At 33.4% G+C, this 27,757-nt stretch overlaps 1 protein-coding gene and 2 long non-coding RNA genes across 5 annotated transcripts; 1 reads left to right on the top strand and 2 right to left on the bottom strand.

Moving 5' to 3' along the window:
• The first annotated feature begins 605 nt into the window (after positions 1-605).
• On the top strand, positions 606-9,203 carry LOC113767350 (protein IMPAIRED IN BABA-INDUCED STERILITY 1). 2 transcript variants are annotated; one of them, XM_027311409.1, is made up of 10 exons: positions 606-1,396; positions 2,674-2,958; positions 3,322-3,400; positions 3,530-3,639; positions 4,456-4,683; positions 5,095-5,192; positions 6,142-6,232; positions 6,536-7,060; positions 8,041-8,173; positions 8,725-9,203. In XM_027311409.1, the coding sequence occupies exons 1-10, from the start codon at positions 953-955 to the stop codon at positions 8,742-8,744; spliced, it is 2,013 nt and encodes a 670-aa protein (XP_027167210.1). In that variant the 5' UTR covers positions 606-952; the 3' UTR covers positions 8,745-9,203. The 2 variants fall into 2 exon arrangements, with proteins under 2 accessions (XP_027167210.1, XP_027167209.1); XM_027311408.1 differs by having other exon boundaries at positions 3,322-3,639.
• A 3,453-nt stretch (positions 9,204-12,656) lies between these two features.
• LOC113768752 lies at positions 12,657-18,179 on the bottom strand. Of its 2 annotated transcripts, none has more exons than XR_003468135.1 (7): positions 17,990-18,179; positions 17,276-17,315; positions 16,833-16,901; positions 15,233-15,271; positions 14,681-14,731; positions 13,424-13,503; positions 12,657-12,861 (listed from the first exon to the last, which is right to left on the bottom strand). It is a non-coding gene; the product is annotated as an uncharacterized LOC113768752 (long non-coding RNA). The 2 variants fall into 2 exon arrangements; XR_003468134.1 differs by having other exon boundaries at positions 13,424-13,498.
• A 1,855-nt stretch (positions 18,180-20,034) lies between these two features.
• On the bottom strand, positions 20,035-25,197 carry LOC113768821. Its single transcript, XR_003468147.1, has 8 exons — positions 24,970-25,197; positions 24,712-24,818; positions 23,811-23,879; positions 23,015-23,083; positions 22,747-22,795; positions 22,553-22,593; positions 21,606-21,640; positions 20,035-20,376 (listed from the first exon to the last, which is right to left on the bottom strand). It is a non-coding gene; the product is annotated as an uncharacterized LOC113768821 (long non-coding RNA).
• Positions 25,198-27,757: the final 2,560 nt, after the last annotated feature.

Below are 27,757 nucleotides of genomic sequence, written 5' to 3'. Positions count from 1 at the left end.
AACTGAGGAGTAGTTAGTGGGAAATACTAGAAGAATTGACTTAAAAAAATAAATATACTTCAAATTCAAATTGTTATTCTCTATCATATAAGATTTTAGATATGAGCAAAGATACTTCAATTTTTTTTAAAAAAATATACTTTGAATTTTAAATTTAAAGGAAAAGTGGAGCATTAGATTTCAAAATATTAAATAGATAACTTAGTGGTATAAAAATAGAATTAATTTTTTATACATATTCAATATATATAATATTATTGTCAAATATATGATAGTTAATTTAAATTTTAAATTTTGCATCTACGTATCATGCATCAATAGTTAGCGTAAAAATATCTGTAACAATTAATCTCATAGTATTTCCTAAGCTTCCAAACTGGAAAAAGTAAAAAAAGAAGAGTAAATTTTATATATATTAATAAAATTTGATATATATACATGTAAAATTTAAATTTTAAATTTAAATTTGAATTATGTATCAAACATCCAACCAAAAAAACTATACAAGATTAATTTAAAAAAAGAAACCTAGGAATAAAAGCCACAGCAGCCTATTACAAATCCTTCCCTCCGTTGATTTCGCTACGTCCTTTTTCATTCTTTCTTTTGCTCTTTTTCTAGCTTCTTGTGAACCCCATTAAAAACAGCAAGCCATTCTCACGCACTAACACTTCTGAGTTCCCTCCCAATTAATCCGTCAGACTATCAGCTTCCGCAATTGCCGCACTGAAAATAGAGAGAAGAACAAGGAAAGCGACTCCAGAGACAACGCAACAAAAGAGAAGCTTCATTCTGAACTATATAAGCCTGCGAAATTTTTTAGAATTTTTTCCCAATGCAGAATTCAAAACTGAGCTTGACCCACGTCAAGATTCTGCAGAATATGAACTGGGTCGAGCTTAGTTTCAACTGAGAGCCACCAGCCACTCGGACACGTGGCAGTCAGTCGCTCATGGGCTGTGTTACTTCCAAGCAGGCGGTATCGGTGACGCCGGCATTTGATCATTCCGGGGTACTCCGGGAGAATGGAGCCGGAGGAATTGGAGGAGGGGCGTTCGGGTCGGGTCGGAGCAGGGTGGGGAGTGGGGGGTTGGGATTGGGTTTGGAGATGGATTTGAAGAAGGTGAAGAAGAGAGGATCGACTGAGTCAGGAGGAGGAGGGAGCGAGTTGGGTGAGTCAGGGAGGGCGAGTTCGAATGGTGGGACCGGGACCGGGACAGGGACAGGGACAGGGACAGGGAGTGAGTCAGTGAGTTTTAGATTGGGGAATCTGCAGAAGTACGTGGAAGGAGAACAAGTGGCGGCTGGCTGGCCGGCTTGGCTCAGTGCTGTTGCTGGCGAAGCCATTCATGGTTGGGTGCCCCTCAGAGCCGAGTCCTTTGAGAAGCTTGAAAAGGTTTTTCCTTTTTTATTTTTAAATAAATGAAATTTAGTAGTATATTTATTGAGTATCTTTAGTTTTACCACATTTTTGCATCACGTGACATGTTCGTTTGTACTTTGTACTACTTTGATGCAATTCCATGTGATAGAGTTTTTTAGTCGGATAAAATTTTGAAAACAAATTGGCAGAAAAGCTGACAATTGGAATTTTGGGGTGAGAAAAGAACTTGTCATTTGGTATTTTGTCATGTTATGCTAAATTTTGTAGTTTAATGAAGACGTACTACTGCTTGTATGACAGTCTATTTTTTTTCTTTGTTTAATTATTTATTTTTATGTGCTGGGGTTCTTTGCTGTTTTTGGATGTATGAGAAATTTGTCTGCTATAGTTTTATGACAGGTTAACAAACTCTATTGCTCTCTAGTAGGATAAGATGGAATGAATCATGTATATTCGAAAACCTGTGGTACAAATATTCGATAAGCATAATCAGCTTTTGGGTTTGGGGGAGGGGGGGGGATCAAGTCCTTCAATAATTTTTGTTAAATGTATTGAGTTCTGGAAACTCTTAGCACCCAGACTATATGAAACTGCAGCTATGTAGAATTGTGAGACAAAAATATTGGTTTCACTTGGATAGCACCCAAGCATAAAGTTTGTGAATTTCCTTGTCATCTTCTTTCCATTAAGTTTCTTGTTTCTGTGAATTTTCATGTTTCCGTGGTGATCTCTCAATGGCTTAGTTACCTATTCAGTTAATATCTCAAACCTTATGCAACTGAAGAAATTCCTTTCTGGCCACATAAACTTCAGTTAATATCCCTAGAGAAGTTTTCTCTTGTATTGAATTCTGGTTCTGAATTCAAGTGTCTCAGGCTAACTGATTTCATAGATATAGTAGTTATGCAAAAAAAAAAAAAAAAAAAGGTTTGAAGAGTACTTTCAATAAGTCTCGTAAGACACTAATCATGGAAGGTCCACTATTGTAACTTACCAACAAATTACTCCTTTTTTTTTTTTTTTAATTTAAGAAATCAAGATTACCAACAGTTTGAATTTTTTTGTGTCATATCATCTCCCTGATATACTGTATTACTTACTACTACATGTTATAATGAAGATGGTGATGAATTTACTTGTCCTTGTAATTCCAGCCAGTTAATGACCTATTATGATAACATGTATGAAACATTTATGGAATTTGGCTATTTGCACATACAGTTGCTGTTTGATCATTACCACCATTTTTCATGCTGATAAAAATTCTGTGCATTTTCATTTTAAAACAGATCGGTCAGGGTACATATAGCAGCGTGTTTCGAGCTCGTGATCTAGAAACTGGGAAGATTGTTGCTTTGAAGAAGGTGCGGTTTGACAATTTTGAGCCAGAAAGTGTTCGGTTTATGGCTAGAGAAATTATGATTCTTCGCAGGCTTGACCATCCAAACGTCATCAAATTGGAGGGGCTAATTACTTCCCGGTTATCATGTAGCATGTATCTTGTTTTTGAGTATATGGAACATGACATTGCAGGATTGTTATCTAGCCCTGACATCAAGTTCAGTGAAGCCCAGGTTTGTCTTTTGGTTCAGTCAATTCTTAAGATTTTGATTTTCTGTAATGGCAAACAAATTTAAGCTGTTTCTATCAGTTTTGGACTCATGTAACACATTGGACTAGATGCAAAAGAACAAAATCCACACCCTGTCTGTGAAACTTATATATGCTCAAAAAAGTAGTTCTTAGCTTGCCTTTGAAGAAAATAATGCTTATTTGACTATCACTTTGTTGAAATACGTGAAATATTTGTCCAGAGATCGTCAAGTCTGGAGATCTAGTTTTCTTTTTATCATATTTGATTTTGATGCTTGCTTCTGCTAAATTAGCTGGTCTGTGCTTGCAATGGTACTGAACACTCGGATGGGCCCATTTTTCAGGTTAAATGTTACCTGAAGCAATTATTATCAGGACTAGAACATTGTCATTCACGAGGAGTAATGCACCGGGATATCAAAGGTGCTAATCTTTTGGTAAATAACGACGGTGTCCTAAAAATTGCTGATTTTGGATTGGCGAATTTCTGTAACTTTGGCCAAAAGCAACCTCTTACTAGTCGAGTTGTCACTCTGTGGTATCGTCCTCCAGAACTTCTGTTGGGTTCCACTGATTATGGATCTTCTGTGGACCTCTGGAGTGTTGGCTGTGTATTCGCTGAGCTTCTTGTTGGTAAACCTATCCTGCAGGGAAGAACTGAGGTAACCAATTTACTGACAAGGATATAGTCAAATCTACTTACTTTTCAACTATTCAAACTGAAATAATCTAGATTTGTCCTGATTAATTTGAAGATCATCTACATCCCATTCTTGAATAGATCTTGTCTGTTCCTCACCATCTGATGATTTCAAGAGAAGGAAAATGCTTTCCACGTTTTGCATCTATAAGCTTGGTGCACTTCCAAGTTTTCTCCTTAACTTCTGTTTCCTTGTACTTGATTTCCATGTTTCAATGTATGGTGGTGGATTAACATCCTTGCCGTACCACTCTGATCATTCTCTGCATTATGAAGACCATATGCTCCCAGAGGATTGAGCCTGTAACTTTCGTGCTTAGAATAAGCAATTTGCCTGCTGCTTTTGTTCAGCAAATGATATTTTTCAGTATAGTTTGTTTGCTCATTTCCAATTCCTGCTTCAAAACTTTTAGGCGAAAATTTAAGTTACACATCTAGCACTTAGCTATTGAATATCTAGCACTTTTATTATTTTTTTCATCAAGTTCTATCAAACAAACAGAAAGATTGTAACTGGTCTCAGTGAAACTAGCATCTCCCCTCCTCCAATTTTTTTACTTCAATAAATGCTGAATTAGCTAGAATTACTTTGCTTTATAAGTTTTACCTGATTCCACACCATGCAATGGTACATCAGGTTGACATCTCCTGAACTTTTATGAGTTCTATTGTTTATGGTATGCAATTGAATACTTTAAGGATGTAAATGAATCTGAAGATGAGTTTAAAATATATAATTCTTCAAGGATTATGACAAAATATTTTCATATACTAACAGGTTGAACAGTTGCACAAGATTTTCAAGCTCTGTGGATCCCCACCAGATGATTACTGGAAAAAGTCTAAACTTCCTCATGCTACGCTATTTAAACCACAACATCCTTATGAGAGCAGTCTCTGGGAGACCCTCAAAGATCTCCCTAAAGCTGCTGTCATACTGATAGAAACTCTACTTTCAGTGGAACCATACAAGCGGGGCACTGCTTCAGCAGCCGTTGCAGCTGAGGTACTTGTAACACGAACTTTTGCAACTCTCTTCAAATTCTACTACAAGTGTTCCTTGTATCTTTCACTAATGTAAAAGCTTTTAAAACACAGAATTGTTGACATTTTATTGCATCATATTAAATTCCAATTTTTTGTTCGAAAGTATTATGACTCTTCTTATTCACTGATTAGTTGGGAATTTTTTTGACGTATGAATCCGATTTTGTTTCCAATGCAATCATGTCTCTAAGTTTTTACCCATCAGAGTACATCGATCTTTGTCTATGTACATTGTATGAATCAATGTGCTCTGTGTCTATTTTTATCATATGATATCAATGTGCTCAAGTCTAACTTGTAGAATATGATATTTCTTTATTTTATATTTTCCAACTATTCGTGTTTCTGATAATGGACATGCAACTTTCAGTATTTCAAAACGAAGCCTTATGCATGTGATCCATCAAGTTTGCCCAAGTACCCACCGAGCAAAGAGATTGATGCCAAACATCGTGAAGAAGCAAGAAGGTAAAGTTCTATTGCCAAATTTCCCATTTTGGCATGCTAACACAATTCACTAGTTCTGTAATATTATAAATAGTTTTCCACTCTGGGATGGATAAGTAATTAAAGCTATGGGGCCATCTTGAAGTACTTCTGAAATTGAAAAGCTTCAAATTTCAGCATTAGCAGAAATTTTACAAATCAAAAGACTTGCACAATATTTGCTCAGATGCCCTGAGTCTATCACCAAACACATCTGGAAAGCACTTTTTGAAAGAAAAAATTAGTTCTCAGAGAAACACTGCACTTTCAAACTGTGCATTTTTTTTTTAGCTGAATTTAGGTAGCTTTCTAAATCAGATTGATGTCCTTGAATTGTCCCATCTTGCATGATTTTTGTGGTCTTGCTGTTGCTTCATGCATGCCAAAACCTTATCTGTCAGTGGTATAATTCTTTGAGTGGAATTTGGAGGATCACTTGGAAATTTATTACTAGTCAGACTTTCATTAAATTGTTGACAGTGTAATGGAAATGTGATTATCTCCTGGATGCTGGTTAACTGCAATTTGCAAAAGCATAACTAGGTTAACGGTACTGCAACAGTGTTAATTCACAATTTCTAATTGAGAGGAATAGTAGTTAGTGATCCATTTAAGCCTTGTAGCTGGCAGCTAGTTGGTGGATTGTTTTAGCTTAAACTTGAGAATAAGGATTATACAACTAATGAGAACCTTGAAGCTAAAAAACTAGTAGAATGAATCTTTAAGTTCGTGTTGTTAGTTCCTTTTTTTTTTAATTCACTTTCAACTATGTCTGGAATTATTGTCATGGTTCCAGCCAATTAATCCTTCACTATACAATTTGTTAGATATTCCTTTCATTGGGTAATTATGTACTATCATGAGTCACTGATCATGAAAATATACAACTTAATGTGTGACTAACAAGATATGGTTTTCTGTGCGTTTCCAGGAAGAAGCCTGGTGGAAGAGCCCGTGGACCTGAAACAACAAAAAGGCTCACCAGAAAACAGAATGGTTTTAGCAAATTGGCACCTGAAGAGGTCCTTTATTCTTTTTTTTCTTCTGTATACTTGTATGTTGTGCCCTTGCTCTCTCATGCAAGTGCATTTTTCTCAACTAGTTGCAAGTAATGAATGTTGCATGATTAGCATGCATTCATTGGTATATTTGGCCTGCTCTTCTTCTTCTTGATGATTTGTAAGTTGTGCCCTTGCTCTCTCATGCAAGTGGATTACTATTCTGGTTGTAAGTTATGAATGTTGCATGATTAGCATGCATTAGTTGCTCTATTTGGCTGCAGTTTTTACATCATTCTTACTTATGTACCTAATCTCTCTTTGCAGAATTTACCTGTCCAACCACAAGGTGGTCACAAGATTAGCGGCTATAATGCAAGTAATTGTAAAGAAGGAGATATCGTTATAGGTTTGGAGCCACCTAAGCCATCAAATGATCTTAAGGAAGAGGCATCTCATGTGAAGCATGCATCTCAAGGCGATGTTCCCTTTTCAGGCCCATTACAAGTTTCAGGATCAAGCGGCTTTGCATGGGCAAAGAGACGAATAGATGATTCTGTCAGATCTCGCAGTAGGTCTAGTTCCAGAAGTCTTATCTTTGAACCATCAGGTGCAGTGCAGTTAAGGAATAACTTGGAGTCAAAAAGGAATGAAAACTCTGAGGCTTTAAATGGACATGGAACTAATTTTAAGGGTCATGATTCCTATGAAAGGTTAAATCATGTTATGGTCAAAGATTGGAGCCAATTGGAACATCCAGATTCCTTTGATGCTTCTGATGGATACCATTCACAGGAACTATCACTGGCACTTTATCAGAAAGAGGACTTGGCTATCAAGAGAATTAGTTTGGTAAGTTCATTACCACTTTAGACTATCTATGAAGTTAAAAGCCCTCGATGCACTTATTATAGTTGAAGTACTCCGTTATATACATGGTCATTTTAGTGCAATTTCATAACTTGACATTGACAACTTCCAATGGCTAGTGAAGTAAACCTTCTAAATCCTGCTTTCATGATTTTCAGTCCCCTCAGTCTACTCCCTAAAGCAATAAATTGGAGCATGATACCATCTATATTTTCACCTCTTAAATGCTTCTGCTAAAAGAAAGTTTCTCTAAATGCTGGCCACTTGATTCCTTATTGATGAAGCTGTTTTACAACTCCATTAAGTGCTGTTTTAATCTGTTTTGTAAAGTTGTATTCACTACTAAGTGCTTTTAAGTAACACCATAAAGTTTAAAACTTTCAGCTGAAACGAACCAACCATATTCAGAAGATCTAGTGACTTGCAAGGTCTAAGAACATTTGCAACACTGTATTATTATTTATCATTAAATTCTTGCCAATGGCCAATAATATTATGGTTAATTATCATTAAATTCAATTCCATGTGCTTGAAGAAGTTTGAATACTTCTATTCATGACTTTCATTTTCCACTTACTCATATCGAGACAAAATTAGGAAAGAGAATACAGGAACGAAATGAGATTCACATAACATGACAGTAATGTTGTTGCATAAAAGAGGTGGGGCAACCAAAATTTTGACCAAACTACTAAAGCTAAAAGAGACCATTCTAAGATTGAGTTTCTAAGTGACAAAACCAGAACCTGTAAATTAGAAGAATCTACTATAATACTTTGAACTTAGTGCTAGATTTATCTGATTAACAAACAGTATATTGTTATATCAATTTGGTAAATTAGAGTCATGTACTCACGTATTACTTTCATACTTAAGATTTAATTTGTTTCTTTATGTTTTATTTTTATGTCAAATGACACCAATCTTCAGTTGTTCAATAATTCTATTTCATCTTGGAGCAGGTTTATCAGGACCAAGGAGACAAAGTAGAATTTTCAGGACCATTGCTGTCTCAGTCACAAAGGGTTGATGAACTATTGGAGAAGCATGAGCGTCAGATCCGCCAGGCTGTTCGAAGGTCGTGGTTCCAAAGAGGTAAGAGTTGAAGTAGTGACTACGAATTAGGATGTAAATTTTATAAAGGGCTTTCACTTAATACCATTGAATCCAAATTACCTTCCTTACCTATCCTTTTGGGGTAAAACTACATGAACTCGAATTCTTTTTTTCTTTTTTTATCTATTTATTCTTTTCTGCCTTGAAGCATGGTCAAATTCTAGTGATTTAAACATACAACTGCCGTATCTATTCTGGGAAAATTTGGACGCATTTCACCTTATAGAATTGACAGGTCATCCTTTTAGTTGCATTTTTGTTCTTTTATCTAGTCTGTGGCTTCTTATAGGATCCACATCATAAATAGTACTGCAACTTTTATCCATGGGATTAGCAATGCCCCTTTTCCCCTTGATAGGGGTGCCATTATCTGAAACTTGTAATGTCTATCTTCCATGATGTTTGAAAGTCTGCAATTTCTCCGGTCACGACTTTTTATGAACAACTTTTGACTAAGTCTAACATCCGTTAAAGAAAGTTCATTGCAACATATTTGTTTACCTTGACTAATAGCATATTTTGCCTTGCAGTTAAGAAACAAGGAAAGTGATAATATGGCACACTGGATTCTTGAAGATTCTGGACAGATCTATCATCACAACAAGATAAACCCAGAAAAAATTGGCTTGTGGATGCCTTTGATGTTGCCTAAATCAAAACAGCATCACTGATTCTACTGGAACAAATGGCCTTGAAGGGTAAAGGGTGAGAGGCAATTAGGACATATTCTCTTCAGGAACATGAAGAAACCAGAAAGGGCTTAGGGGAATATATTATCTTCTTGATGCTGTCGCACATCGTGTCATGTCACCTTTTTTATAATAGGCCCTAATTTATACAAATGATGTCGAATCTTTTGGCTGATGTATAGGTTAATCACTAATGGTGGTTCTGCAGAAGTCTGAGATGAATGTTTATCGTTCTGAGCAATCTCATTCAACATCTCTGTATTACCTTCATAGCTCCAATGATAATTCTTTTGCTTCTATTCGAGCTCATGTTTCTTCAATTCTGTTCTGATTTGTGAAGTGAGCTGTTATACATTGACACAAAAGAGATAGTAGCAATTCATGGTATCTCTTAAAGAGATATCACTTGCTGAAATGCAAGAGAAAACAAAAATTTGTACAGTACTAATTAATATGCGAAGCCAATTGCTACGAGGTACGTTTTGTGTCCTTTTCATGAGTTTGCCTCAAGCCTTGTAACTACCCTAATTGTTTGAAAACCCATGTTCTTGAAGGGGACTAAATAATCGATTGATTAAACAGGGTGGTTGGCACTGGTCAGGTCTGGCTGATTTACGCTTTATTTGACTAGTCCAATTACATTGTTACATATCCGCTAGAGCAAAATTATCGAAAAAAAAAGAAGAAAAAGGCCAAGCAAATGAGTTTTTTTTTTTTTTTTGTTAATTTGAGGGTTCCTTCTTTACACTGGATGTTCTTCATTTTTCTCGAAGTTGAAATTGCTTCTCTAAATATTTAAAATGACCAAAACTCTTGTCTTCCCAAATTTTTGTGCGTCTATGGACAAAAATTATAGTACTATATAAGACAGACAAAAAGAAAGTAAACAAAAACTTTCTTGACAAATGTGCTTGAGAGCTACTCTAGGATTTTGTGTCGTAGGAACCAAGTCTATATTAGGTATTTTGGTATTAGAATTTAAGGATAAGCCTCTTAAAAATAATGGATCGCATGAGAATTAACAAAATTTTGTCTTCTTGAACTAAGAGTACATTAAAAACATGGTCATCACCAAAGCATTTCCAACAAGATCACAAGCATTGCAAAATGTCTCACATCACATGCAACACAAGTAGAAAATGTGAAAATGAGGAAAAAGAGCACCACTTTGCACCTCATGGACAGAAAATGGAGGCCTTACTATGTACCTCATGAACAAAAGAAAATGAAGGCCTTTTGTGGTTTTGAAAGTGAAAAGTTTTGTACCGTGATCCGAGAGTAAAAGTTTTGTTGGGATTTTGTTCTCTATTTGCATTTCTTCCTCTTTGTAGCTTTCCTTTTCTTTTTATTTTGCTATTTTTTATGCACCATTTAGCACCCTTAGGGCGTTTTTGCCCATGCATCACTACAGTATAAAATATTTAATCGTTATTTCATTTTTTTTCTTACAGTGTTGATAAAGTTAGCATTTGAATAGTCTTAAGAGGAGCCCATATATACATTGTTTAAGTTGAAGTAAGCAAGGTGCAAATACCTCCTAATTTAGGGCGCAAAGTGTTATTTACCCGTCATATAATCCTGTAACAAAAAAGTTAATAGAGGGTCAAACAATGTAAAATAATTTGGTAAATGTCATTTTATAACCCCAAAAAATGGCCCAAAATAAGCTTCCAGCATCAGGAAAGATACCGGGGGAATAATTACATTAAACATCAGACTCAATTCTAAGCACAACTTTTCAATTGAAGTAAGCAAGGTGCAAATACCTTCTAGTTTAGGGCGCAAAGTGTTACTTACCCGTTATATAATCCTGTAACAAAAAAGTTAATAGAGGGTCAAACAATATAAAATAATTTGGTAAATGTCGTTTTATAACCCGAAAAAATGGCCTAAAATAAGCTTCCAGCATCAGGAAAGATACCGGGGGAATAATTACATTAAACATCAGACTCAATTCTAAGCACAACTTTTCAACTGAGCGTTGTCCATTCTTTTGCGTATCAATTCAAGTAGCTCTTCCTCCATTTCCTCCTTTTCACGACTCATTTCTTTGACTTCTTCCTCCATTGCCTCCCTGCAAGCAAACTAATTACATTACAACTTTTACATTGTAATAAACCTCGTCATTTTCTTCCTTTCTTGACAAGGAGTGAAAAAGTTGCTGGCAAAAAATTATTTAAGAGTTCACCAAGAAAACAGAATAAGATGCATAAACTCAGTAACACACTCACAAGTTCTACTTGAACCCTTGTATACAACTAATTGATATAATGAAGGAAGTCAACTTAACTGGAAGATAAGCAAATAGAAGCAAGTCTGGAGAAGAACACTCCTTACAAGAGTGATAAATAAACGCGCGGGATAAACTAGGAAGGGGAAACAATATTTTAGCTAGGAACACTTCTTATAAGATCGATCCCTTCACAACTACTATGTGTGTACTTGTGTGTGGGAGAGAGGAGAGGGAGAACTGAGAAGAAGGCAAGAAGTACATACACATTTAATAAGAAACCAATATAAATGAGACCTACATAGACCCAAATTTGGGACAATAGCTACTAAACAGTTTATGTCCTTTTCAACTGATTGTAATTGAGTTCAAATTAAATAACATGCATTATATTAAAACAAAAAATGATATTTGAATATGTTCATGTAGACTCATACATTTCAATAATGCATGATATTAGATGAGACTTACATCATGGTTCAAAGGAATGGTCGTTGTCATGGTTACAGCCACCACTATTCCGTGTCAGTCACGACAGAATCGTTATAGTTCGGAGATGTATAGTTGCTATGTTAAGGGAGGGAGGGATGGATTGGATGGTATAGAACAAGGAGTATAAGTAAGAGGTCTCAGATTCAAAACCCCCACCTACACTAAAAAAATACAAAAATAGTTGCTATATTAATTATTCATTAAAAAATACATATTTTGTTTTAAAATTCATTCTCTATCCTTGTTATAGAAACAACATTATGAACTCATAACAAAATACATTTGTATCCCAAATGGAATAGTTATATTCTTTTAAAAATTGACAAAATAAAGATTTTGTTTGTATTTTTTATTTTTCACCCTTATTGTTGACTATATGATTATAAATTGACATTTCACTAACCATTACGTATTTCAAACTACGACAAACATTGATTTCAATGTGCTAAATATTCTTAAACATTTCTATTCAAAATTATAAGAAAGAGATCATTGGTTAGATTTTAAAACATTTAAAATTCTAAAATAATATGTCTAAGAAGTTTTGGTTTTCAAAGTTGGGTTAAAAAATAAGAAGCGTGTAATTACCTATGAAGTTTTTAAAACTTCCAAGTAGCTTAGGGAATCATTTAAATTTTAGATTAGAGATACTAAAAAAAAGTCTTACAAAGAATAATGGGGAAAATCTAATATCCATGATAACTATCAGCATTCAGAGATTATACTAGGAGGGGATCACCGCACATTCTTACCTATGAAGTTTTTAAAACTTCCAAGTAGCTCAGGGAATCATTTAAATTTTAGATTAGAGATGCTAAAAAAAAATCTTACAAAGAATAATGGGGAAAATCTAATATCCATGATAACTATCAGCATTTAGAGATTATACTAGGAGGGGATCACCGCGCGAATGTGCGGTGTAAAATTAATAGTTAGTATGCCCACCATTGTAATAGTTTTTTTAAAAAACAAAATAGATAATCCATAATTAGGAGTAATGACCAAAATAAGTTATAAAACTATATTGGCCAAATATGTTGAGTCAAGGCCAAGTATATTGATAAAGAATACAGTTAAAAAAAAACTTCTATAAATTATTACAAGTTGTATGCATAATTGGATACTAAGTGTTTACTAACTATGGTTCAAGCTTGCATTTCTCAATCTCTTTACAATGCCGAATATCGTTCAAGAGTTTATTTGTCTTCCTCTTCCCAGAGCTTATTCGAATAATCTCCTACTGCCATGTTTTTATCCTGCACAAGAGGTAATGCAATTTTATGTTTAAGCCATATGAATTTTATGTATCATTAAGGATATAATTTGGACAGAATAATAAATGAACTACTCTGATGGAACTAAAAGGAATATAATATTACAGTATAAATTGAGTTAGAATTGGCCTAGCAGGAAGCAAATAAAAACTACTTTCTCCGCTATAAAATATGCAATTTGCTGGTAGCTATGCTTGATATGCACATGCAATTGCCATGGCATTGTATGTGTCAAAATCAACTGTAAATTAAGCTCTTGTATGTTGAAACAAAAACTTTACGCATTAGACAAAATTAAGAATGACAACATGTAAAAATAGGAACGAAATATGTGATAAGTTTTGAAGCCAAAAATATTGAAATTTGAGAAATAAAAATGAAAGAACTAACATTTCCATGGGAAACAAATACGAAAAAGAAATTATTGATTAAGTAAAGAGGCCAATCGATCTCACAATTATTGATCACTATAGCAGGGAAAGATAAATGATAGCAAATAGTAAAATAGTTCATATCCACATTGTTTGTGGTTGGAAAACCATACCTTGCTTCTTGATAAGAATTCATGAAAAAAGTCTGGTAGTAGCCAGCCAACTCAAGCAGTTCATCAACTTTCTCACTTTTCTTCCCAAAATTTCAAAAGCAAATTCAGTAAGTACTATATGATTGATAGCAACAAGTGATTATTCAAAAAACAATGAGTGAAGGAAATGCAAAGGGATTTAGAAATTTGAGGGATGAAAGCAAATGATCCTAAGAGGGTTCAGCACATGCAGTCCTCAACCAAAAGATGTTGAATTTAGGCAAAGACTTGCTATTCATCAAGAATGATAGTAATACCTATACATTATTTGGAAACAAGCACAATCAAGTCATCCATGTGGTTTCCATCGTTTAATAGAAAGGCAATGAGCGAACAGGAAGACTTGGAATTCAAGAAAAAATCAAGTTAACAGGAATACCTAAAACCAAGAAAAAATGTAAACCACTAACCAACTTGATATGAACTATTCAAACTATCAATGAAATAGCAAGTTGAAGTTCCCATGGATTACATCATCTTCATTAAGAAAAGGCATAAGATCATTACATGCAATCTTGGACCAATCAGTAAAGTCAGGATCAACTGAAAGCTTTTAATGCATAAATTATTAATACAATTCCATAAGGCTTCCACAAATATGCCTTTTTAAAATAGAAACAGGGCTGCAATGTAACAATTCTTAGATCTCGATTAAATTGGGAAATTTGTATTATAGGTCCAATTAAAAACAAAAGCAAAAAATTTTTTGGTCGAATAAATTGGGGAATTTGTATCAGTTAAGTTTCTTTAGAAAAAGTAACAAGTAACCGAGGATAGCATAAGATGCATAAGGTAAATAAGTACCTATTTAACTCAAATTCTGAACTACATCAATTCAAAAGAAAACCATGACTTGCATTCCGAATCCAAAGCTAGTTCGAGGGTCTTGTAAAGGGTTTGACTTGGCATCTGGACTGCTATATCCTTCAATTTTAGTTTGTAAAGAACCACATTGATCATCTTCCAGTAGCTCAAAGACAATAGTGCCAGGCTAATTGTGATATTTCCATCACCACATACCTCGACTAATTTTTTCACAAAAAGGTGTCAGTTTAGATTCTTTATCCACTTCTTCACCTTGAAATCCATAAACAGCCTCCAATGACTTACCCAAAATCCATCAATAGTTGTGCAAAGAATAAACAGCTAAATAAATTTGAAAAAAAAGAAAAAGCAAAGAGAGAACAAAAACACTGAAATGATAACTCCTGCACATACCTTGAAGGCTGAAATAAGAAAAGTAGCCTCCTTATTTCGCTCTTCCTTCATCTAACAAAAATTTAGTGTAAACAAGCGTCAACCAGATGAAGAATATAATTAAAACAACCTCATGGTAATAACATGAGAATGATTCAGAGAAAATTATTGAACTTATTCTCCATATTCTTCAACATTATTAACAGTTGCAAATGAAATATACAACCCACCATTTTTTCCTTGCTTTTTTTACATTAAAATAAAAGTCTATAGTTACATGAAGCAAGATGATATGTCGGTTAATATCACAAGTTTTCCTCTCCTTTCTGAGTAAGACCCTTTTGATTTCACAACCCTTTCAAGAATTCAATATTTTCATTTAATGGTTCACAAATCTTACATGGTTTGAAATTTAACTACTTCAACCATTAACAGCCTAGAATTTAACCCCAAGCATTGAATAAATTGCGTAGATAGCATGCTTAGCAAAGCAAACATGACATTCTAGTCGTTAATCAAACAATTTTGATCCAAATCCAAGGAAAAAAGGCCCCAAGATGGAATTTCACTCACTTGAGCTATAAAAAGTTGTCCAAAAAGTGCATTAGCTGGCTGCAAAAAGAAAAAAAAATGACAAAATCATTACCAACTAACTAAGAGTTTAACAGAAACAGTCAATCCACACCCTCTTACTTTGAATTTTTTACTTATAAAGAGTTATTGGCAATATCAACTAGAAAACAAAAATTTCTATGAACATGAAAAAAGAAGAAAGAAATTAAACCATTTCATCTAAGGAAATAATCACAAGTTTCAATGCAAAAAAGTGAAAGCATAAAATATTGGATCTTAAGTAAGGATAATTACTGAATGGAGTTGCTTAAAAAGACCTGATAACCTCTTAATCATGACTTACACTGGAATTTTAGGAAATACTTCAACAAGAGGCAGACTGTCCTCTCTATAGTCCATTTCTTGAACATCTATGAAAGAGGAGTAAAGATAGGAGAAGATTACAGTTGACTTCTGGTAAAAAGAAAGAAAAAAATAGAAAAACAGAGATTCTAAAAGTATTTACTTGAGCAAAGAATTTCCAATCATTCATACTTGGTATCGAATCCCTATTCCTCAACCCGTAGCAAACATATAAAACTTATTAGAGAATAAAATAAAATTTAATCAAGAGAAAAAAAATATACATAGAACAAGAGTGGAGAAGCCAACAGTTTTCAGAGAGAGAAAGAAAGATAAGAACAGAAGGGACTTTTCAAATAGAAGCTTTGAGTTGGAGGGGATTGAGATATGAAAAATTATTTGATGGGAATTGATTAGTCTTGTCAGCATTGAGCCAAACTCCTCTATTGTAGATACAGGAATTTGAGGGAAGGCCTCTGGTTTTGTAACTCCCAGTACTTTAACTCGCCAGCAAAGAGGAAAACAATAACTATTTGCACAGAAAGGAGATGGGAGAGATTTTTTTTTTGACACAAAAGATAGGAGAGAGATGGCTCTGAGGTCTTTCTGTCAATTTTTCTCATAAAAAATCTGAGGTAAGATGACTCCAGAACACCTCTCCAAAAATAGTTGGATGTGTCAAAGAAGTGATTGTATTCCCAAATTCTAGGAAGGATTGTATGCCATTTATCTCAAAGTAGAGCCATCTTGTCCTCATATTTGAACATCTAAATGTGTTATATTTAGTACAAATTATCCATTCAGTTAAAACAAATTAGGAGTTCTACCAAATTTTCTTCAAAAGTAACATGCCCTTCCTTTAAGTTCTTTCCTGCATAAAAAACTTCAACATAAATTGAAGGTCTTCATCACATTCACCTTTTTGAACCTATCAATTGGAATACTGTCTTCATGTTTCTCACAAAATTTTCTGTTTAGGCTTACCTCAATTAAGTTCATTTTTACAAGTAAAAAAACTATCATAAGGTTCAGTTTTCCGGACTTAATCTTACTGAAATGTTACAAATCTAAGAGAACATCATGTTTTGTAAATATAGACTTAAGTCAACCAAAACTGATTTTCCTAATAAGAATTTCCAAGCTATTAAACATTGTAGTCTATGATTCAAGAGGCAAAACTACAATTATGTAGCAATTTAATTCTTTTTTTGATCAAGGAATAGAAAATTTAAGGTGTTTTATTAAAACAATAACTTACTCATTATGTCAAGCAGGTGCTTAGAATGTAATATTTGAGAATCCTCGTCTTGGACAAACCTTTAACCACCTACAAATAGGAAAACCATTTAGATTGCCATTGTAACAAAAAAATATATTGCTGAAGATACTTGGTATAATATCCACTTAAGGTTCATAAAACAAATATTCAAGAGGTTTTACCAAGAGACAATTTATGTACTAAAACAAAAAATTTCAACACAAAGCAATCAAAAGAATAGCATCACACGATCTTTTGTAACTCAAAGTTTTGGCCAATGACCAATGTGACCTGGAAGTTCCTGATTCTTAGAGAAGGAATTTATTAATTCTTCAAATGTTGAAAACCCAATGAAGAAAAAGGAATCGGAAGAACTGGAGCAAATAGAAAGACATTCTGAAGATGAAAAAATCTATTTTAAACAAGTGAATCTTTTTGGTTACCATATGGATTGCTTTTCTGAGTAGGAGATCAACAAAACACCTGCATGAAAGACACAAAAAAAATGACTAAAAAGAAAACTCGAATGAAGTTTGAAAAGAGCAAAGGCCAAAGAAAAGTATACCATCATTTGAGCTCTGAAAAGAGCAATTTAAAGTAAAAATTAAATTAGAATGATAAAACAAAGCTAATGTTTTTCCCCTCAACAGTTGTCTTTCACGAGTGGCCATTTTCCTCCCTGTTGCAGAAGAAATCCAAGAAAGGCAAAAACGGAAAGAAAAATAGAGCAATAAAACACCAAGTAGGTACAAAAAATAAAGTAAATAAATATCTACAAGCCAGCTAATCATCAATTATTCACCATCTCCGACCATATTAAAAAATTTTTTTGTTGAAACTAAAAATAAAAATTTAATGATAAAACTGAAATGAAACAAAGACATTAATCATGGAAAGAAAGGGGAAGAAAAATACCATATCTGTATTCCACAAATTCATATAGACAGTGGAGAAGAAATATTAACCTTTCACTTTCTCGTTGTTTCAGAAAAGGACCAAGAAAAAAGGAGGAAGAATTGATTGTTTTTAGCCAAGGAAATATAAGGCAAAATGACAGAAAAATAGAAAAAATCAGATATAATTACTTGAGGTATGGAGAGAGGGAGATGAAGGAGAACAGGAGGGAGAAATCGACAAAGGGAGGAGAGGAAGATTACCAGTCCCTTTGCACTCTTGAGCCCATCGTCCATCAACTCTATCAGAAGAAAAACAATCTGGACCCCCCAATTGAGATTACAACCTGTTTCAAGTACAATCAAATGCCAGAAATTCAGGGGAGAACTATGGGTCTCACGAAGATGGAATTTTGTCTGGAGGATAACAGCAATAGGGATCGGTCTTCAAGAGTTCTTGACACTGACTGATAGTTGTGCGTTTGATTGAGAGAGAGAAAAACGAAAGAAAAAGGATTGAAGATCCATTAGCATACGATGCCGTTTGATTGATCAAAAGGAAAAAGGGAAAAAAACCCATAAATCCTCAAACCATATGCAAAAAAAAGTTCCAAAGGTAAAAAGTTCTTCAATATAAAAGACTTCCAAAGGTCATAAGTAGATTAACAATTAATCGAAAAAAATTGATAAATAATTGGGATTTATTTGGCAACCAAGAAAAGTGTTAATAATTACAAAAAGCTAGTAATTAAATGTTATTTGCTAGGCAATAAAAAGTGACAATTCACTTCCAAAAAAAAAAAATTATCAATTGATTGTAAAAGTTGGTAATTAGATGTGGTTCATTTGGCAACAGAAAAAAAGTGTTAATAATTGCAAAAAGCTAGCAATTAAATGTGATTTATTAGGCAATAGATAGTGAAATTGTTAATTAATTAACAATTAATTGCAAAAAATTGATAATTAAACATAATTTGTTGTACAACCCAAAATAAAAGAGGACATTTTTTATGACATTTGAAAAAAATTTATAATTAAATGCATTTTTTGTGCAACCATAAAAAAAGAAGCCAATTTTTTTAATAATTCCAAACAATTGTTAAGTAAACATGATTTGTTGGGTGACCAAAAACTTGACATTATTAATTAGTTATTAACAATTAATTGCAAAAATTTGGTAATTAGATGTGATTTGTTGGATAACCAGAAAAAAATTTGATAATTAAAGGTGGTTTTTTGGGCAACCACAAAAAAGAAGTCAATTTTTTGCTAATAACCGCAAAAAAATTGTTAATTAAACGTGGTTTGTTGAATGACAAAAAAACATGACATTAAATTAGTTATTAACAATTAATTGCAAAGAATTGGTAATTAGATGTGATTTGACGGACAACAAAAAAAAAGGAATTGGTAATCGGATCCAGAAATAATATTGTAGGGAATATTATAAAGTCGGTAATTAAATGCGATTTGTCTGACAAAGAACCGTGAAACCAAAACTTAATTAATAAAAAATGAATTGAAAAAAAGTTGATGAGTAAACCTGATTTGTTGGGCAACCCAAAACAAAAAAAGAGGACATTTTCTTAAAAGAATTCGGAAAAAAAGGTAACTAAATGAGATTTTTTGGACAACCAAAAAAGATTTGCAAAAAAGTTAAGAATTAAATGCGATTTATTGGGTAAAAAAAAGTGACAATAAAAAAATGACATCATTCATTAGTTACTAACAATTAATTAGTAACTAATAATAATCAATACAGTTAAAGCAATAATTACAATAAAAGATAACAATTAATAATTGAGATTTAGTCGGCAACGTGGGACCAAATTTTAGTGGAACACTTCCCAGTAAACAACAAACAAAGAAACAAAAGCAATTGCTAGACATCCAAGCAAACAAAAAAAACAACAATCGGCAGACGTCCAATTCTCACACGGGCTGGACGACTATCAATTGGGAATTCCCACGGGCCGGACGACCACCAATCAACCAATGGCAGCGCGCCACGTCAACAATTGAAACCCAATTGAAAACCTCCCCATTCCCCAATAGACTATATGCTAGGAGAGGAACACCGCACTATGTGCGGTGTGAAGTTACAAGTTTAACATGCCCAGTGGGAAGTTAAAAGGCTAATATGACCAGAGCCCTCATTGGCTTTATTTTTCCAACCATAATTTTTTTTTTAGCATTTTCTGCATGTGGTAGATAATGAACCATTTTGTCAACATTTCAATTAAGAAAAGAAATAACAGTAATAAAGTTGAAGAGCATAATAACACATAATTGAGGTAAGCTCACCAACTGTACGATGCATCTCATTACCTGTGAAAAGTTACAATTTAAGATATAAGATACATTCATCCAGAAATATTGATTGCTATATCTAGAAATGCCTCTCGTCTTTCTTATCTTCTGTCGCGTTCAATTAGCCAATTATAGTGGAACTATGTATTAGTGGTCAAAATTTCAAAAAAAAAAATCATCACAAAGTTTGATATCTCTACTATAGCAAGTGGCTGTTGAAGTAACTAATGACTTCTGGTAAAGATATTGGAAAGGATAAAACAAAGTATCAAGCATTCATGACAAAACTCCATAAGCTTCCATTAGCTTCTAAGTTCCAGCTATCCAAATATCAATCAGATCTGCCAAGAAGGAATCATATTAGAATTTAATAACATTTTGTGTAAATAGTAGAATGACAATCTTGTTAAATCACAGGTAACGCGCCCGTAGTTTTTGCCACACTTCATTGCAAAATTGTAAGGAAATAGTAAAACATGAAATATAAACAAAGTCGTCAAGAACACATTTCCTACTCCTAATATTTGAATAATTTTCTCCTAATATTTGAACACATTTCCACCATTATATTTGAATAATACCTCTTGCCATTCAACTTTTTCTCAAACATTAATGTTGGATATATAAATAAAGAATAGAAAGCCAATAAACAGCAGATGCATTTTGAACCACCATCTTATTCGGATAAATACCTCCTGCCAACCAATTTTTTCTCAAACATGAATGCTAGGTAAACAAATAGAGGACAGAAAATCAAAAACAACATATGCATTTTAGCCTATAAATCATGTAGTTATATTTCATTCATGCCACATTTTTGCCAAGACAACATGAATGAACATAGGACATCAATTTAAACTAAAAGAAAATTTTCTCTTCTTTCTTAAAAAGCTCAATGACAGAACAAAAAGCTCCAAAAAATAAAGCAAAAGCTACAGAGAAATTTCAATATATTAGTTTGGTATTTGTTAGAGTTTACTTTTTAAATCTTGAAACGCAATTTATTCTCTATGTAATTCTTAGATTTTAATTTTCTTTTTTACATAAAGGTGTTAGAAAATTCTAGTTGCCTAATTGAGAAAAGGTGGATACAAGAATTTGTTGCAGATACAGGAATTTGTATTTCACCCACCAGGAAAGAGGGAAAATTTGTTTTTTGCATAGAAAGAAGAGGGAATAGTTTTTTTTTCTTTGATAGAAAGGATTGGAACACTCTTGACATGCGATAACTCCAGCAGGACATCTTCCCATCCATTAAATGCCAATCTCACAATTTATCATTTGTTCATTATCTTGCTCAAAATAATCATTTATTTTTTAACCACACATACACATACATAAAAGAAAGCCTTGTTCCATTGTTTCCACTTGACCAGATGTTTAGCAAAAAAATAATAATAATTGAAGCACAAGATAAAAGAGACAAGAGAAAGAAACAAACATGAAAATGCTTACTTCTCTAATTCTTAAAAACCCAGGGAACCATAAGGAATACCCTTTGTGAGCTGGGAGTTTAACAAACATTTTGCATGGAAGAAAAGACATGAAATTACTAAAAGGAAAAACCTACCAATAGTTGTTGTTCATTCTTCTTCTATCACACAACTGCCATTAAAACAAGAAGCGAGTTTTAGAAGAGAGATAAAAAAGGAAACTGTAAAAACAATTATTAAGTTAATAATCACTTTGTGAATAAAATAATGTTAGAACATCCATTAAAATCACAATCATTTCGTCTTCAATCTTCTTTATCATCTTCCACTTGAAGAAAGAAAATGAAAAACACAGCCATCTCTCCAAGTCCAACATAATCTACTAAAAAAATATATTGAAAAAGTTAGCTAAATCCTTACGAGAGAGATAAAAAAAGAAAAGAAAAGAAAACCATGACTTGCATTCCATATAGTGATTGAGAAGTTTAGAAAAATTTTTAGGAAAACAAACACACAGACATAACATGCTTTTTTTGTGAGGAAAAAACCACTACAGGTGCTGAACTAAGACCAGAGGTTTTCTGGATTATTATGAAATGAAGGAATAAATGGATACCTGAACCCACTTGAAGTAACTGACTGTAACACCTCCGGAATTTGCCTATATGTCTGGGAGTATAACAACTCCCTTCTTTGTTAATATTTGTAAAGTAAAGCCAAGGTTAGTTAAGTTGCTTCCCTGCACATGTTATTTTTGCTTTGAGACACTATGCCTTTTGACCTCCATACTAACCTCATCTGCCTCTGGATTAGTAGGATGATTAGCTGCCTCGATTATAAATTTGGCTTTAATATCTTTTGCATTAATCATCTTCAAGCAAAAGATAATAGGTATTGCTAGTGTAACTCAAAATTTTGATCAATGATTAACTTGACAGGGAAGTTCCTGATTCGCAGAGGAGAAGTATATTCATCAAGTGCTTAAAACCCAATGAAGAAAAGGGAATAGGAAGAATTGAAGCAAATAGAAAGACATTTTAAAGATCAAAAAATCTATTTTAAACAAGTGAATCTTTTTAGTTACCATATGGATTGCTTTTTCTGAGCAGGAGATCAACAAAACACCTGCACGAAAGACACAAGAAAATGACTAAAAAGAAAACTCGAAAAGAGCAAATGCCAAAGAAAATGGCTAAAAAGAAAAACATACCATCATTTGAGGTTTGAAGAGAGCAATTTAAAGAAAAAAGTTAAATCAGAATAATAAAACAAACTTACATTTTTCCCACAGCAGTTGCCTTTCACGAATGGTCATTTTTCCTCCCTCCTGCAGAAGAAATCCAAGAAAGGCAAAATTGAAAAAGAAAAATGGAACAATAAAAATCAAGTAGGTACAAAAAATAAAGTAAATATATATCTAAAAGCTAGCTAATCATCAATTATTCACCATCTTAGATCATATTAAAAGTTTTTCTTGGAACTAAAAATAAAAAACTGAGATGCAACAAATACATTAATCACAGAAAGAAAAGGGAAGAAAAATTACCATATCTGTATTCTACAAATTTGCATAGATAGTCGGGACGAAATATCGAACTTCCCTTTCTCGCTGTTTCTGAAAAAGACACGAAAGATGAGGGAAAAATTGATTGTTTTTTGCCAAGAAGATGGCAGAAAAATAGAAAAAATTAGCTATAATCACTCGAGGGAGGGAGGGAGGGAGATGAAGAAGAACAAGAGGGAGAAATGGGAGAAATCGATAGAGGGAAGGGGGGAAGATTACTAGCCCCTTTTCTGCCTTGAGCCTATCGTCCAACAACTCTATCAGAAGAAAAAAATCTGGCCCCTAAAGAATTATAGAATGACAGGTTTTACAAACAAAGCAAGCAAAGGGGAAAATGTATAAACAACAGATTATCCCAAAACTATATGCAAGCAAAGGAAAAAGAAGAATTAAAAAAAATGCACAATATCATACGAAAATAAACTGCATTTGAATATGCAGTGAGCAAACAAAGAATGGAAGGTTGTTAGAAAACAAATTTAAGAAAATAAAATGAAGCTTCCTAAATGCCAAAAGAATTCGGTTAAGATTTAAGAATATTATCGAATCAATTTGCCAAGCGACCAAAAGAACGAGATAGCACAAAATATTCTGCTAACGAGGCCAAGGAACAATATGCATTTACATGTGAAAAGAAAAAAAAATAAGAGCATGTGATTTATTTCAGGAACATTGATCTGCTTTTTCTATTTTCTTCCTTAAACTGAGAGGGTTCAACAGGCATGAAAAACAATGTAAAGAATACACCTTTTTTAGAAAATAACCTTATAGAATCTACCTTCGAAAGGGAAAAGCAAGACTTAGAAAACCGCATGAAGATGGTGGAGGAAATTTCCAGATTATGTACCTGCAACATCACAACATATTAAAAGGGAAAAAATTAGACAACTAATCTGGTAAATAATAGGAGGAAAAAAAAACCAAAAGGCTAATAAAGATACTTTAGAAAAAAGAAGTAAGAAGAGTTTTTGAAGTAAAAAAGATTCCAGCCAGTCTTTTGATTTTGTTTCTGTCCATCAGAAAGGGAAAAAATTGTACATAATAGTAGTTAAAAAGATACTTTGGAAAAAATGAAGCAATGAGAGTATTTGAAGCAAAAAAGTTCCAGCCAACTTTTTGATTTTGTTGTCGTCTATCAGAAAGAAATTCAAGAGAGAAAAAGTGCAGCTTTCTTTGTGACGCTATTACAGTATAAAAATGATACAAATCACTAATTCTGAAAAACAAAATTACAGAACACGGAGAGGCAAGCCAAATCAGGAGGTTCAGAAACCTTCAAGATTTCTCAAGCCTAGGGTCAGAGACCTTGTTTCAGGATTTCCTAACTCATTAGCAATTTTTATACCTTAGAAATCACATACCTACCTTCCCTATCATTTAAGAGTCCTCAATATCGTCAATATAAAAAAATGCTTGTAGTAAGAAACCATTGATAATAACCCCAGCAGGGCCTCGTATGGTTCAACTTTGACCATCAAGTAAGATTACTTTCAAAATTTTTCAATACAAAAAAATTATACTTCAAGCATTTTAAACTACCAGTAATTTAAAGCAAATTATACTAAGATAAGGATATTTGCAGTAAAAAAATTTCATTTTTGAAACTTAATTAATCAATAGTGGATTAAACAGATAAAAATGCACACTTTATGTGTGTGTGTGTGTGAGAGAGAGAGAACCCTTGGGTATGATATTTTGGGAAGCTTTCGTTTTGCTCTATTGGAACCATTCACTCCAAGCCTGCAAATTTTTTGTCAAATTCGCCTCTTAATTCTCCATCTATACCCTAACAATAACAAATAAACAAATAAAAACACAATAAATCAATGTATACAAATACATAAAACGACACTCCATATTTTTCTGAAAGATCCTAGATCTCTTGGAGCATATTAGTTAAAACATCAAGACACGAGATGGGGTTCCAAAATTCTAACCTTAGGATTTATGCAAAATCTTGATGGTAAGGGCTTCTTTAGATCTCAAAATCTAACCTGAAAGCTCTTCCAACATATACATTCCAGAGGATTCCACTACCAGTTGCTGAAAAATCAGGCAGTAACTTAGGAAGGAAATAGAAAAACAAAAGAGATTCACTTTATAAAAAGGGCAAAAGTTACACGACCTTACTCATTGAGATGCTGGAGGCTGAAAGACATTTCCAATTTTTTGCACCTGCAACAGCAAAGATATATAAAAATTAATATATAAACATTTGACTGCTTAACCCCCCACAAAAAAAAGATCCAAATGGCTAGAGAGAGAAAGAAGAAGAGATTACAATCCCAAAAAAAATCCCAACCATCCTCCTTGTTGTAGTTGTTCTCAGTCAAAATCGAAAAGAAAAGAAAAAGATGAAGAAGATAAGAGAAATGGGGGGATAATTGATGAAGAGGAAGATAAGGTAAAGAGAGACAATGATGGAAAAAATGAAAGAGAAAAAAACCGTTTCTTATTTTTTTCAAGCCAACAAAACTCCAAGCAAAATATGGAGCCATTTTTTACTTTATCATTTCTTCTGGGTTAGATTAGATTAGATGATGAAGGAAAAAAAGAACAGATGAAGACGAAGAGAGGATGAGGGCTTTCTGAAGAAAGAAAAAGAAAGAGATGATGATTGAGAGAGGAGATTGACGGAGAGAGAGAGGAAAGGAAGTTCCTTGAGCCCAATGCAAGCGGTAGAGGCTATTTGATAGAGACGGCTAATGACTAATGACTTTGGGAAAAAAAAGGGTCCATGTTAAAAAAGGGCAAAAAAAACTATCTAGCATGAATTCCATGTCATCACCACCTACCAATCCCCATGCGCCACATGGGTAGAGGACCATCCTACGTGGCAGGGGGCGTTCCCTCTTTATCTATATGGTTAATGAATACAGTTAAAGCAACAATTACAATAAAATATAATAATTAATAATTGTGATTTATTCGGCAACCAAAAGAAAGAACTCATAACTGTAAATAATTGAGATGGCAATATTTTTTTAACACAATTTATTGTTGGGAAAGGAAAAAAAAGGAGGCAAGCAAAAAAGATGACAATAAAAAATGATATTATTAATTAGTTATTAACAATTAAATAATAATTAATACAGGTAAAGCAATAATTACAATAAAAGATAATAATTAATAATTGTGATTTATTAGGCAACCAAAAGAAAGCACTGATAATTTTAAATAATTGGGATACCAATTTTTTGTTAACACAATTTATTGTTGGGAAAGGGAAAAATTGAGCCAAATATTAGCACAATCCCACATGTAATATGTTAACAAGCACTTCCAATCCAATAAAAAAAATGGAAAAGGAAAAAAACCAAAACCACATAGGACCAGATTTTAGTGGAACACTTTCCGGCAAACAACAAACAAAGAAACAAAAGGATTGCTAAACGTCTGAGGAAACAAAAGAATTCACGCGTGGGATTGGACGACTATCAATTGGAAATTCACATGGGCTGGACGACCACCAATCAGCCAATACCAGTGCGCCACGTCAGCAATTGGAACTCAATTGGAAACAACGGCATTCGTGCATAGACTAGATATGTTAATTAATAATTAATAAGGGATAGACCAAGTCAAACTATCAAAGTTAAATCTATGTCGTGCTCTACTTTCCTCTGCTTCCTTAACTTTTTTCCTTCTTATCTTCTTTGTTTCAAACTTTTAACAACTACATCCATAACCCAATTTCATATTCCCAAATCTAAATTTTGTTGGTATGTTTTTCCTCTCTCCTTCCCTCCTCCCCTGTTAATCTATTTCTTTAGTTCATACTTTTTTTTTTTTTGTATATTTCAAATATTGTATTTTCTTAATTTTTGTTCAATCGATTTTCGCTGCTGGTTGATTCCTCTTCTTATTGTTGCCTTTGTCAATATAATTGTTTGATGAGTTTTTTTTATTATTTTTTCACTTTTTTGTTGATTTTTTTATTGGATCCAAATTGACCCAGGACAAATCCAACAACTCAATCGTTTTTGGATGACTTGAAGAACACTCGATCAGAACCAATCGAGTTTGTCCAAATTCTCGATGAGCCTTGTATGCACAAATTTCGTTGCTTAATATAAAAGACAAGAAAACTTGCACAAATATCAAATTTATTGAATTAAATAATAAGTGAGTTACAATCTCTGAAAATTCTTGAACCAAAGAAATTAATCCCTTGATTCTTCTCTTCGAATGGCTTCAATTGAAGGGCCGAAAAGGCTTGTTCTCCAATCAAAAGAATATTTCCTACAACTTTGGCGTAGAAAAATGAATGATTTGATGATGGCGTCAAACACTTGGAACTCTAATTCTTCAACACCGATAGCAGGAGAATTTGTTCAAGTTGATTTGAACTTGGATTTGAGAGAGAAAGCCCTTGAGAGAATTTGCCAAAGTTTCTCCGAAGTTTTGGAATTTTCTTCTATCATATCTTGAGAGAAGACCTTTTATTTATAGCCAAAATATGTAGGCTAAATCTTCAAGAAAACCCTCAGAACCTTCCTGCATTTTGGATCACTTGTGCCTCAAGAAATCCATTTAACATGGGCTTAAATAGTGGGCCAACCCAAAGGGTTCATGCCTTCATGGTGAACTAATAAATCAATTAATTCACTCCAACTTAAATGGACAATGCAAATTTAATTTGATTTAATAGCCCATATAATATTGGCCCAATTTGTCAATCCAAAATACAATGGACTTCTATGATTTAATTTAATTTAATCAAGA

This window comes from Coffea eugenioides, chromosome 4 (genome assembly GCF_003713205.1).
Source record: "Coffea eugenioides isolate CCC68of chromosome 4, Ceug_1.0, whole genome shotgun sequence".
NCBI classification, from domain to species: Eukaryota; Viridiplantae; Streptophyta; class Magnoliopsida; order Gentianales; family Rubiaceae; genus Coffea; species Coffea eugenioides.
This window is presented reverse-complemented; position numbering and strand designations above follow the sequence as displayed.

Excerpts from the sequence above, each read along its gene's own strand:
- LOC113767350 (XM_027311408.1), top strand. The coding sequence starts at position 953 with ATGGGCTGTGTTACTTCCAAGCAGGCGGTATCGGTGACGCCGGCATTT. Across the intron at positions 3,640-4,455 it reads TCCTGCAGGGAAGAACTGAG|GTTGAACAGTTGCACAAGAT; the intron begins GTAACCAATTTA and ends ATATACTAACAG. Across the intron at positions 7,061-8,040 it reads CTATCAAGAGAATTAGTTTG|GTTTATCAGGACCAAGGAGA; the intron begins GTAAGTTCATTA and ends ATCTTGGAGCAG.